The sequence below is a fragment of the Juglans microcarpa x Juglans regia genome, chromosome 2S, assembly GCF_004785595.1.
Source record: "Juglans microcarpa x Juglans regia isolate MS1-56 chromosome 2S, Jm3101_v1.0, whole genome shotgun sequence".
Taxonomy (NCBI): Eukaryota; Viridiplantae; Streptophyta; class Magnoliopsida; order Fagales; family Juglandaceae; genus Juglans; species Juglans microcarpa x Juglans regia.
Window position 1 is genome coordinate 7,877,842 of NC_054597.1, and position 13,892 is coordinate 7,891,733.

The 13,892-nt window shown below is 32.3% G+C and overlaps 1 protein-coding gene across 1 annotated transcript in view; it reads left to right on the forward strand.

Moving 5' to 3' along the window:
• Positions 1-7,954: 7,954 nt before the first annotated feature.
• Positions 7,955-13,892, forward strand: part of LOC121252437 — a 31,224-nt gene continuing 25,286 nt past the window's right edge. Inside the window, exons 1-2 of the mRNA XM_041152070.1 lie at positions 7,955-8,211; positions 8,744-8,950. Coding sequence (XP_041008004.1) covers positions 8,091-8,211; positions 8,744-8,950 — 328 coding nt within the window. The 5' untranslated portion in view covers positions 7,955-8,090. The remainder of the gene's footprint in view (positions 8,212-8,743; positions 8,951-13,892) is intronic.

Consider the following 13,892-nt stretch of genomic DNA (forward strand, 5'->3'; position numbering starts at 1 on the left):
GACTGGAAATAATAAAATGTATTTGATCAAGCATTTGATGACTTTGAGATACCAAGATAAAACTCCGTTGACAGATCACTTGAACACATTCCAAGGAATAATTAATCAGCTAGTTGGAATGGACATCAAGTTTGATGATGAGGTACAAGGATTGTGTTTGCTTGGTACATTTCCAGACTCTTGGGAGACATTCAAAATGTCATTATCTAACTCAGTCTCAGATGGTGTAATCAATATGGATCTAGCGAAAAGCTGTGTTTTGAATGAAGAGATGAGAAGAAAATCAAATGGTTCCTTTTTGCAGTTAGAAGTCTTGGTTATAGAAAAGAGGGGAAGGAGTAAAAGTAGAGGTCCGGAGAACAAAGATAAGGGAAGAATCAAGTCAAATAAGTTTGCTAATGTTGAGTGCTATCATTGTGGCATGAAGGGGCATATTAAGAAACATTATAGAAAATTGAAGAGATAATACAAGGAGAAATGGAGTGAGAAGAAGAACGACAATGAAAAGGATGATAATCAAGTTGCCACCACTACTACCAGAACTTCTTCATTGTTTATGATGATGATGTTGTAAAGATTGCTTCTCATGAAACTAGCTGGGTAATTTATAATGGTACGTCCTTTCATGCTGCATTCCGAAATGATATCTTCACAGGCTATATACTTGGTTACCACTTTGGCATAATAAGGATGGACAATGATGACTTGGCTAAAATCATTGGCATTGGAGATGTGTGCTTGAAGATGAATAATGGCACGATGTTCGTTCTTAGATATGTAAAGCATATTCCTAATATTCGTTTGAACTTGATTTCTACAAGTAAACTTGATGATGAGGGTATTGCAACACCTTTAGTAATGGCCAATGGAAGCTTACAAGGGGTGCTATGGTTATAGCTCGAGGCAGAAAGGTTTCAACCTTGTACATGCTATAGGCAAGGCTCTCCAATAACATTATTAATGCTATGGAGAATGAGCTCATAGTACAATTGTGGCATAAGAGACTTGCCCACATGAGTGGGAAAGGCTTGGCTATATTGACTAAAAAGAATTTTCTATTTGGAATAAAGAGTGCACATTTGAAAAATTGTACTCATTGTTTGTCAGAAAAGCATAATAGAATTTCTTTCAAAAGTTATCCTCCTCCAAGAGAGCCAAGTATACTTGATCTAGTGCATTCAAATGTTTGTGGCCCTATGAAGAAAAGAACACTTGGTGGCTCGTTATATTTTGTGACTTTCATAAATGATCATTCAAGAAAGTTGTGAGTTTATACCTTGCAAAGAAAACATCAAGTATTGGAAATGTTTAAATAGTTTTAGGCCTTCGTTAAGAGATAGACTGGGAGGAAATTGAAGTGTATTCAAACTGATAAGGGGGGAGAGTAATCAAGCCCATTTGGTAATTATTGTAGACATAAATGTATTCAGCATCAAAAGACATATCCAAAGACTCCTCAGTTGAATGGTTTAGCTGAGAGAAAGAATAGATCAACACTGATTAAGAGAGTGAAATGTTTGCTTTCACAGGCATAATTGCCAGGATCTTTTTGGGGTGAGGCTTTAAGTGCAGTTGTATATGTTCTTAATCTCACACCATGTGTTTCTTTTCAATTTTATGTACTAGACAGAGCTTGGACCGGTAAGAATGTTACCTATGATCACTTAGGTGTCTTTGGATGTAAAGCATTTGTGCATATTTCAAGGGATGAGAAGTCTATGATCGATGTGAAGATCCGATGGTGTATCTTTCAAGTTATGGCCTGGATGAGTTTGGGTACAAATTATACGATCTAGTTGATAAGAAACTAGTGAGATTAAAGATCAAGCCATACAAGATATTGAGAAAACAGATAGAGTAGTGTTTAGGGACAATGGTGGTTCAATTTAATTGGATCTGGTTCCATTGACATATTTGCAGCACAGGTTGAAGATGTTGTTCAAGATGACCAACAGGGTCCAAGTGATGCAGATGCTCCATTGCAGAATGAGACCCTTGATTAGTTTCCAAAACTAGAGATACCACCAAATGTTCCACTTAGGAGGTCTACCAGAGATCGATATCCTTCCACTCGGTATTTTATAGATGAGTATGTATTAATGACTGACGGGAGAGAACTCGAGAGTTATTCAGAAGCAATGGAAGATGAACATAAGGCATAGTGGGTTGTCTCTGTGTTGTTAGAACTTGAAAAAAAAAAAAAAAACTCACACTAATGATAATAGTTCTAATATGTTAACGAAGTATATAACAAGGGAGAATCTTGAGACTTGTTGCTCAATCGCAGGAAGGATTGGATGGTGAATCTTCCCACATAATCGGGAATGTGGAGATTTGTTGTGTTGAGCTTTCCATCCTATATGAAGGATAGCCCATTTGGGACCATTAAGCCCATATGGAGAGAGGGTTTAGGCCCAAATTAATTAAGTTTTAAACCTAATTGTTGCAGTCATTAGAAGTAGAGTTGAAAAGGTGAGAGACCAATACTACCCAACACTAGTATCAAAACTTATGTTTACCAACAATCTCGACCTAACAGTCTGAAGGAGAAACGGGTTATCCCTCTCCAACTTAGGGTCCGATATGTGAGGAGGAGATTGTTGGGGTTGTCCCACATCGATTGTATATGGGGCTAATGGTCAATTTATGTGAGGGAAAGTCTCACCTTTTGAGATAGCTTTTGGGAATGAGAGAGGCCTAAGAGCATCCAAGAGATCATACCATTGTGATCTTTGGCCACTGAAATAATTGTTCTTATAGTGGATCCATCTTTTTCCTTTCTCGTTTTCAATCTCTTTTCTTCTTGTTGGATACTCCTCCAGTTTATTTTCAACCTTAATTTCTTGCTATTGCCAAGGCATTTGGTGTATTTTCTTGATGGACTTTCATGTTTATGCTATATCAATTAACTGTGTCCATGATTCTTGCTCGTTTTCACCGTCAATGCCAGTTTAATATGGGGTTGCAATACAGAATAAATCCATTCCTTAATGGGTAACCGTGATAAGCTAAGTACATCTAGAGAATGTTTGCTCTGGTAGGTGATGCTTCCCAAGCAATCTTCCATAAATAGAAGTTTTTAGCTTATTCTGTATTTTCAATTTCCACGACTTCCACTCCATTTGATCTACTTATTTAGATATGCAAACCTCTCTTATTGATCCTAATCGTAGTAAGTCAGATTAACATTGTATTCTCCATTGGTACTTAGAGTTGCAGATAAGAGAATTCTCATTCTCTAGGTTTGTGAGTGTAATGTTTAGTATGTTTTCTGCTAACTCAGTGTAGAACATCTCTAGAACATCTCATATATTATACCCTTCTCTATTTCCTATTGGTTGAGTCTACCAGCTCAGCTACCATGATATTTGGAAGGGGTGTTTACATCCCTTATTGGGTCGAGCCCAACTTACCCAGGAAGCCCAACTACCGAAGTGTTGTTGGCCCATAAGCTAAAAGAGGCCTGGGGTTCGCCCGAGAAGGAAGTAGACGTGGAATGATGGAACGCAGACATTTCTGACACTGCTTTGCACACACATGTAATGATAGGGCCACATTGCCCTTATGTATTGACACAAGACATAAACAGGGATCAAGGTGAAGTGTCCTGTCAATGACAGTCTATGCGGCACTACTCCTGTCCCTGACAAAGTGCGCGGGAGGTGGCCGTACTTACCAACGTGCACAAGGATGTGACCCAGGAAAGTCACACCACAACGACGATGACAGTGTGGAGGCCCACTCGAAAGATAGCCACTTCTGATGCAGGATACAGAAGGCCCCTTTAGCAGGCAATATAAATACCAAATACCATGTTAGAATTACGATGCAAGCTCTCTTATTTACTAAAAACTCTCCCTAAAGAACAGATTGCTAACTTAGGCATCGGATGTATCCTTTCCACCCCGAGCTCCTCATCTTCTGTGTTGCAGGTGATTGAGTCTGGTACCCAATGCACGAAACATGTTGTTAACTATGTTTCTGGGAATATTATCAAGCATCTTTTTTGCCTTGGTTTGAAACACTAGAGATTGGGGAGCTAGGGATCTTCTTTCCACTTTTGACTATATAACACATCCTTTTCTTTTTTGTCTGTCTAGGTCCAAGATTATTGCCTTTTAGGTTTCAACTTGAGGAAGTAGTCATTTTTCACATACTTGGCCTTCATCATGATTTGGACTCAAAACTCATGAGCTTCACATTGAGCTAGCATTGTCCATCCTAATATTCCCATGACTTTGGAGTGAAGTGTCTTTTGCCATCTTGGAAGCTATGTCAATTATTATTTTTTATTAGTCGGTCAGACTATTAATTTTACTTCAAGGTCTTGATCAGTACTAACAATATTTATGGTTAATGATGCATGTACAAAACTAATTAAGCATATATATAATGCACATCTGAATTAACAGAATAAAAAATCTTAAATGCACATGGGTCAATGATCGAACATATATATAATTTGAACTGAATATATATATATATATAGAGAGAGAGAGAGAGAGAGAGAGAGAGAGAACATTATTGAGATTGAAAAGAATTTCACATCTAATGCTCCTTTATTATATATCTACATTGAAAAAGCTGCTTTCGTTGCTTTTGTTGGAAAAGTATTTAAAAAGGAATGAGAAACAAGGAGAAGCACACGCCCTTTGCATCTCATTTTTGGGAGAGCATGCAGCACACACGAGTTATTGGAATATAAATCCTTCATGTTTTTCTTTTACAGGGTTTGAAACTTTCAATACAAAAAATGTAAGAATCTTTGGGACCTTAGATTCGTTCCTGCGGCCGAAAGGGGGAAAAAGAAGCTAATTGGCCTAGTTTGTTTTCATAAACATCCTCATCTCATCTCATTTAACCACAACTTTCTCAAATTCTCATACAAAATAAAATAAATAATTCAACATTTTCAAATATAAAAACAAAAGTAATATTAAAAAAATATATTTTAACAATATTTTATTTAACTTTCAACTTTATCTCAACTAATCTTATTTGCGAAAACAAATGTGACACATAATTGATTAATGAGTAATTCTATATATGTGCGTAAACGTTTTGAAAAAAAATGGGATCTACTATTAAAAAATTAATTTTTTTCTTATAGGTCCCATATTTTATTCACTTCTTTCAAAACGATTACTCAACGGTTGCACAATTCAAAATTACAAATATATTTTCTCTTGATTAATAGTCTTTTATATATATATATATATATATATATGCTTTAAAAATGCAAGCAACTGAATTTATAGTCTTTTAGATTTTATGAAAGGATTATTAATTAATGAAAAATTTAACTTATCATCTCCTACATCACACATCAACATGTGATTTATTATTTTTGTCTTTCTATTTAAATATATATATTGATATATAAATATGTGTATTTAAATAGAAAAAAAAATAAAAAATTACATATTAATGCATGGTGTGAAGATGATAAATAAAATTTCTCTTAATTAATTTCATATATAATTCGAGATTCCTTACAATCACTATTACAAGGTACAAGAATTTCTCTCCAAGCAATACGTGAGGTCATCGCCAAGTTTTCAATGATCACTATCTTCATGACGTGGGAGTGTTGCGTAAAGAATCCATGAGAAAAGGTGATCATACTTGGAAAGATCGAGAATAATTTCCAAAAAACGTATTTTTTTTTTAAAAAAAAAATTCTTTTGCAATGGATTTTCATGCTTTATTCATTTCACATGATTGAGCGTTCTAATAATATTAATTTAATTTTCAGATTTATTATTAAATATCTAATAATATTTCATTTTCAAGCAGGCGAATCTCAATAATTAATACAAGCAAGTTCTTTCTAAAAGAATTGAACTACACTCACATCTTCTTAATTTCCAAGAATAAAAACCTCAATACTGTTCATCAATTTATACCAACAAGGTATTCAAATGTATGTACAAAATCATCGCAAAAATATGAGCAAACAGGCTCAAAACACTCGTTCACAAGATAATTTCTCCACACCAAACAACTTTTGTCTATGGTAGAACAATTCAAGAGAATGCCATTCTTGCCCAATAAGCTTTTCATCATATGAAGAAAAAAAAAAAAAAAGTAAGGTTGGTCTGATGGCAATCAAAATTAATATGGAAAAAGTTTTTGATTTTATGGAATTGAGTTTAATTCATCATCAAAACCCTTGATAGTCTAGGCTTTCATAGCAAATGGATCATGCGGATCAAGGGATACATTTCCACTGTTTCCTATTTATTGGTCATAAATGGGACCCCCATGGTTTCTTTATCTCTAATACTATTTTCGTGTAGAAGCTATATATTGCTCATAAATATCTATTAAAAGAAGTTGCATGGTTGCTTGATTCTGACATGATCGACTTTTTTAAAATTAGAAGATCGATTTTGGAAATAAACAGGTGCATGACGCCCCCTTTTGGTACTACAATTAGTTGGAAGTAGACCATCATTTTCATTCATCCTCAAAAAGGAAAGTAGAGCTAGCTCTGCATGCCCTCCGCGCGCACGCTGGTGCTGTTCAGTGAATTAAAATTGTGAAAGGAGAGAGTTTCATGCTTCGGTTTGTATTCTTAATTCATCTCAATTTATCTCAATTTATCTTATTATTATTTATTACTATTCAACAACTTTAACTTATAAATCTCACTACTATTCACAATCCATCTCACTACTATTTACAACTCATCTCAACTCATATTCGAATCCAAACGATATCTAAATATAAAATTTAAAAATTAAATAAAATATTATTAAAATATTAATTTTTAATATTAATTTTATTTTAAAATTTGAATCATTATTATGCACCGGTGCTGTTCAGTGAATTAAAGTTGTGAAAGAAGAGAGTTTTATTAAATATAAAAGTTAAAAATTGAATAAAATATTAATTTTTAATAATAATTTTATTTTAAAATTTGAATCATTATTATGCACTGGTATTGTTCAGTCAATTAAAGTTGTGAAAAGAGAGAGCGCTTTATTAAATATAAAAGTTAAAAATTGAATAAAATATTAATTTTTAATAATAATTTTATTTTAAAATTTGAATCATTATTATGTACTGGTGTTGTTCAGTGAATTAAAGTTGTGAAAAGAGAGAGCGCTTTATTAAATATAAAAATTAAAAATTAAATAAAATATTATTTTTTAATATTATTTTTATTTTAAAATTTGAAACATTATTTGCTAAATAAATAAATCATTTGGCCCACCTTATGGATATTTTTGTCCCATTATCACTCATAATTTTAATCCTTTTGATTTTAATTAGTATAAATCCATAACTTTAATCTAACATATGGAGTGTGTACGTAGGACACTTAAAAAATTTAAAATTCCTCTCCTTACTAGGCTATTTTTGTCCATAATTGACTTTGATATCATTTGTAAATCATAATTACATTTGGATTTATATTTCAAAAAAAAGAAAAAAACTTGTCAAGATTATAAATTGAGATTCTTAATTATAATTATCATTAGTAATCACAATAACTTCTCTTTTAAGAAAATATGAAATCCCATTCACCAAGTTTCAATAATCACCACTCATAAACGTGGGGTGTTAGATCGATCCCATGAGAAAATAAGGATCAAATACTTGCAAAAATAAAGTATAATTCTTGAAACAATAAATAAAGGAAAAGGAAGAAAGTTCTCTGCAATCGAAGGCTTTATCTTGACTTGACCATGGGACGTGTATATGCTTTATTATTTCCTTAAAGAGCATTCAGATCATACTTAGCAAATATAGTTCGCCTTATTCTTCATGGAGCCCACTCTGGTATTTTGTTCTCTCCTCTCTGCTTAACGTGTCTGTGACGGTGTTCCATTGGGGAATCTTAATCAGAGAAAATATTCACTTCTAATCACGAAGAATCTTGCAAAAACATCTAGAGTGATCTCAAACTTACTATCATATTTCCTGTAATATTGTTCCTTAAGCTGCAGCACTTCTCTTTTAAGTAATTACCTGCAGGTACCAATTTTGTCTATAAAAGCTCCCAATTTCTTTGAATTCTAAGCAACCAGCACAGAAGTACACCCTATTAGAAGGTCTTGTCTCGTGATCAGAGGGTAGAAACAATGGCCAGTGAACTCCATAACGAGAAGACCATTCGCAACCCTGAAGATGATGAAAGCCCAGCAGTAAAGCAAGAAGAAGATTTCAGCAACAACCTCCAAAGAGGCACAAAACCCAAGAAGGGTATTCATTATAATCCTGGTTTTGTTTTGGGCTCTTTATTTTAAGTAATTATGAGTATTATCATACGATTTGAAATTAGGATATGTTAGGATGATTGCAAATGTTGAATCGCGTTTATTGTCGATAGACATCTCATGTCTAGCTCTAGCAAGCTGCTTTCTTGGGAAATATAATTTCTCTACCTTCCAAGTTCTTTAATTTAAAGTAAAATACATTCCAAGTTCTCTAATTACCAGTCTTTTAAAATTGATACTTGAACATCTAGACCTCAATTTGTAATTACTTTTTATAAAAGTAAAGATCTTTAGATACTGATTTTGCGACTAAGGTTACGTTTGGGTAGTGATGTATGTTTAGTATTTTGTGAATAATAATGAAAAAATAATAATAAAATATTAAATAATAGTAAAAAATAATAATAAAATAATTAATAATAATAGGGTATTTTGATCAGTACCCAAACTAGGCCCCTTAGCAAAATGAGTAATAGATCTAGCTAGTCCATTACATATATACACTCTTGGGATTGCAGATATGTTGCTGAAGGAGGCTAAAGACATTAATGGCGGAACCCAAGATTGTGACTCTTCAAAAAGGATCGCAACTGAAGAGGCCAAGCCATCTGATTATACAGCCCCAAAAAATACAGTACCTTTGCCGATTTATAGACCAGGTGAAAACAGTACTTCGACCTTCCACAACAACAATCCATCAAAAATGGCACCGGATCAAGAGAAAGGTATATTTATTAATTCTTTATTTATTTTAGATTTTATGATGTCTTATTTGATTATTATTATTTTCATTTCTAATATTCAGGTAGTACTATATATACATATATATTGGTTATTAACATGAGAATTTATTTTGAGAGTGGGAATTAGATTAATGTTCTTTTTTTTTTAAATATATATTGGAAATATATATCAAGATTAAAGATTTCAATTAGAGTTGTATATTAGTTTATATTATACCTACCTACTTACCTAATTGGTTCAATTTTATTTTCTTTTTTTTGTTATATTTGTCATATGTATGATATGAATTTCGTAATTTCATAAAATGACAGCAAGAATTTGAAGATTTTTGGCATGAATGCATCAATCTTATAGTACTAATATTACAGGATGTAGTGGCAGACTTTTCCCCAGACAGTACTATGCACCATGCATGCATGGGATCATCAGAGGAAGTAGCTTAATTAGTAATTGTTTGAAATATAATTTATTTTTCTTCCAATGAAAAGATCAAAAGAAAAAGAAAAAACACACGTCATTCTCATTATAGACAATAAATGTCATGGCCTTCAGAGCTTATAATCATGATCTGCAGTCTTGAGAACGTATCTAGCTTAATCATTAAGAAAAAAAAGATAAAAAATATTCAATTTCACTAATAGTGATAACTTCTTTAGCCATTAAGTAAAAAAAAAATTAAAAAATATAAGTGGCAAGATTGAGCAGTAAGTGTGAGGGGCTCCACTAACATTTTCCATATAATTTTTTCAAACTAATTCACATAAAAAGAAAAAGAAAAAGAAAAAGAAAAAGAAAATGATAAAGAAAAAAGTATGTTCTTAATTCTCATGCTTGCATATATATAGTTACAACTTATACGATCGAGTTTGTACTTCCTTTATATCTTTTTATGAACAAAATACGTACCCATCTCGATCACTTTTAGAGATGATCATATATATATATATATGTACTGATCATCTTTGGATCGCAGACCTGTTGTCAAAAGAGAAGAAAAAAGGTGGCAGAAGTACTCCATATTCTGACCCTTCAAAAAATGTCGTGGACGGCGTTGCACGGACAAGTTCTCCACTTGAAAAGGAGAAGAAAGGTATATTAATTAATATAATCAATCGGCAGTTTCCAACTTTATCACAAACTTTCAGCTGGTATTTTATTTATATTTCATTAATAGACTTATTTTCGCTGTACGTATAAATTATAAAACACTAGAGTGGTTTAATTTAATTGTTTCAAAATTAAAAAAATATGTAAGAAGATTTTTTTTTTTTTTACAAGATTTTTACATGAAATGTGACACATTGTCACGTTACGATTGGAGATGATAAAGTTTAGAATAAAGAATACAACTTTTTGTTGTCTCTTTAATTAATTATAAAATACTAAGAATATATGTAGTACTAGATTGGGAGACTGATCATATATATATATATATATATATATATATATTTTTTTTTTTTGGGGGGGTAACTCATCATGAGTTCGTCCAGTTTTTATTTATTTTTTATTTTTATAATATATATTTATTTATTTTAAGCTGGTACGTTATATTATTTAGTTTGAGTTATTTTCATTTTATAATAAATACTACGATTTGACGTTAAATTAAACGCCATTTTCTTATGAGAGCAAGAAGTACTACTTATGTGTTTTTAACAAAAATATACTAATTAAGAAAATGTATATATATATATAATATCTACAATCTTGAGAACACACGTATATTATCAAACGGAACGGCCGGCCAATCTTCCGACAGTACAAAAATATTACAAGCTGAGAACGTTTCATCATTAACAAGTCAAAATGGAAGGAAATTAAGTATTATTACAAGCACTCTGTTTACCGATTTATAGGTTTATTTAATTATTCTACATTTTACAGAGTTTAATTAATTTCTTTAATTAGTATTATAAATGTTCACTTATAAAAAAATATTGGGATTGGTTATATAACAGTCGGAGACTTCTATAATTTTGAGAGTGGGGAGGATTTTCTTTTTCAGAAAAGAAATTAATACCAAGATTAATTAATGCAAACTATATATTTAATTAATAGTTATATCTAAAACAAATTCTATATATATATATATATATATATATATTTGCATATGGATATGCTAATTTAGTTCGATTTGTTCTCTTTTTGGTTATTTTATGACGATGCCTGGGGGAACCCAATATTCTAACTCTTCAACAATGAACGACACTGTACGTAGAGGCCGACCGGCCGTATGCAGCCGAAAAAAATATAGGGGTGCCATACTCTAGTAATGAAGCTCCAGGGAATATTAATACATCACCAGCTACTAGATCGTATGAAGAGAAAAAGGAAAAGACAGGTATTATAATCAGTTTGTGATCTATCGATTTATTATATATAGGTTTATTAATTATTTATTTTATAGTTTACATGCAGTTAGGACTACTGTCTTCTTTAATTATTGCAGATTGCAGGAGTTTAGCAGCTTACAATTAATATCTTATTAGTTCAGTTTCTTATTCAGTTTTAATTTTCTTATATTTTTCATATAATTATTATTATTATTATTTTTTTTTAAGAAAGATGACAGGACCCTGTAATTATGGGCATGCATGCATATATCTTTTAGTAAAAAATGTTTTGTAAACTAATTAAGGAAAAGAATATTTGTAATGTCTTAATTAACTTGTCGCATAGGGAGAAAGAAATATCATGTGAAATGATATTGATTATTTTAAGTTGGTTTGGACGGCCATCTAATGCCCAGGAAGCTGCTGTCCCTGCTGCTCCATATTATAAGTCAAGATCTGCATGCGGATCTAGGGGTCTGTGGATCATCTGGCCAAGCTAGCTGCCGCGGGAGGAGGCAAGCTGTGGGTTTTGACTACTGCATGCAGAGGCAATGCCATTATTAAGTCGTGATGTTTTATGGAACATAAAATGATCAGTGCAAATCCGGAGGCAAGACATCCCCAGATTCAGTTTCTGCTCCTTATTTCATAATCTGATCGATAATGATTCTAATTAGTTCGATTGAAATTTTGATCAAGGTGCTTGTTTTTTGTAAGAGTCTTACTAAGTACAAACGGGTTGGCGCACCAAACTGCATATCACGCTGACATGACTTTTTTTATTAAAAGAAAAAAACAAGCCTTTGCCGTAACATGGTAGCATTATGGTTAATCATTTCTCCAATGTAAATCAACACAAAATTCAAACCAACACACACAGCAGCATTATGCAAACCAACACACACACAATTTAACAATCTAAAGAATGGTTAACAATGCAAACCAACACAGTAAAATTATGGTTAACAATTTAATAATGCAAACCAACAAAGCCAACATGGTAACCTTATGGTTATCAATGCAAACCAACACAAAATTCATTGATTATAGGCTGTCAAATAGAATGAAAACAAATAGAAACTAAAAAATGGTTAAAAATGCAAAGTAACACAAAATTCGAATTGCCAAAAACAGTGTATGAATGGATTCAAAGGTACAAACAATTTTCTCAAACCATAATAATGCAGTTGATGAAATTAGTTCAAACTCGAATGGCTGCCATGAAGAAAATTTAAGATCTAAATTCAAACCTTAGAGTAGCTCACAATGTAGGGTTTTCAATTGAGTGTCCAAAGATCCATATACATACATCCAACAAGTCGAAATTGTGCAATGTCTCAGATGAAAGCCATGGCAGTGATTTGGGTGTGTTCAATTTGTGCAAGAGAGAAGGAAAGTGTTTAGACATGGAGGAAAGTTAAACTGAAACAAGAAGTGCATTTGTGCAAGAGAGAAGGACAAAGACTTACATGAGATCTGACTGATGAAGAGGGGCCTCTAAAGATGGCGGCAAAAGGTGCGAGAGAGGGCCGATACGAATGAGGGCAATCGAGACTCAAGAGAGATTTTCATGCGAGACCAATAGCAGGAGAGGAACCGATGGGTCGATTGGGATGTACAGTGATTTCCCACTATAGCGACCTTAAATCAAATCCCTAATTTAGGGACCCAGATGGGAGGGGTTTTTTAGGTTTCTCCAAAATTTTCCTCCAAAATATAGGATATCCCTTCAGAGCAGATGACCATGGATAACCCTATTCCTATGCCGGAAGAGCAATACGAAGGTACTTCTCATCATGATCTTAGGCTAGAACACAACAAGAGATCAGACTTTTGGATAATGAGTTGATCTTAATTCATCTCATCTAATTATTACAACTTTTTCAAACTTTCAAATAAAATATAATAAACAATTCAAACTTTTAAAATCTGAAAACAAAAATAATATTAAAAAACTATATTCTAACAATATTTTATTCAATTTTTAACTCTAATCTCATCTCATCTCAACTCACTATTCAAACTTTAATTTATTGAACTTATAATAACGTACATTTAGTTTAGAAATAGTAGGAGAACGTTTTTTTTTTTTTTTTTAATGAAAAAACCAATCAGAATTTAATCTTATATACGAAAAAGAAAACAATTATTGCCTTGATTGTTTTTCCCAATTTGCCAAACGTATAAATCAAGATGTGCTAGCTTAATTCCCTTGACATGTATGCATGCAGCTGGAGGCCTATTGTTGCTCGCGTTACATATTTTAAATTTCTTATTTTATTTTATTTATTTTTACTAAATTAATTGAGTTGTTCTACTCATCATTTATACACCACATACTTATTATGGAAAAAAAAAAAAAAAAACTAAACCAGATGTGGTGTGGTGTGTGGGATGCTTAGTAGAATTTTTCCCTAGCTATTCTTGAGATACTTCTCTGTGGTCGAAAGAGGACAATTATAATGGTGTTCTCGTGGGTGGAGACATTAACCAATATGGTAGGTATAATATTGCAAGAGATCAAATTTGTTGCAGTGAACCATACAAGAAAATATTTTAGGCCATAAAATTTATATACTAATAAATTAAC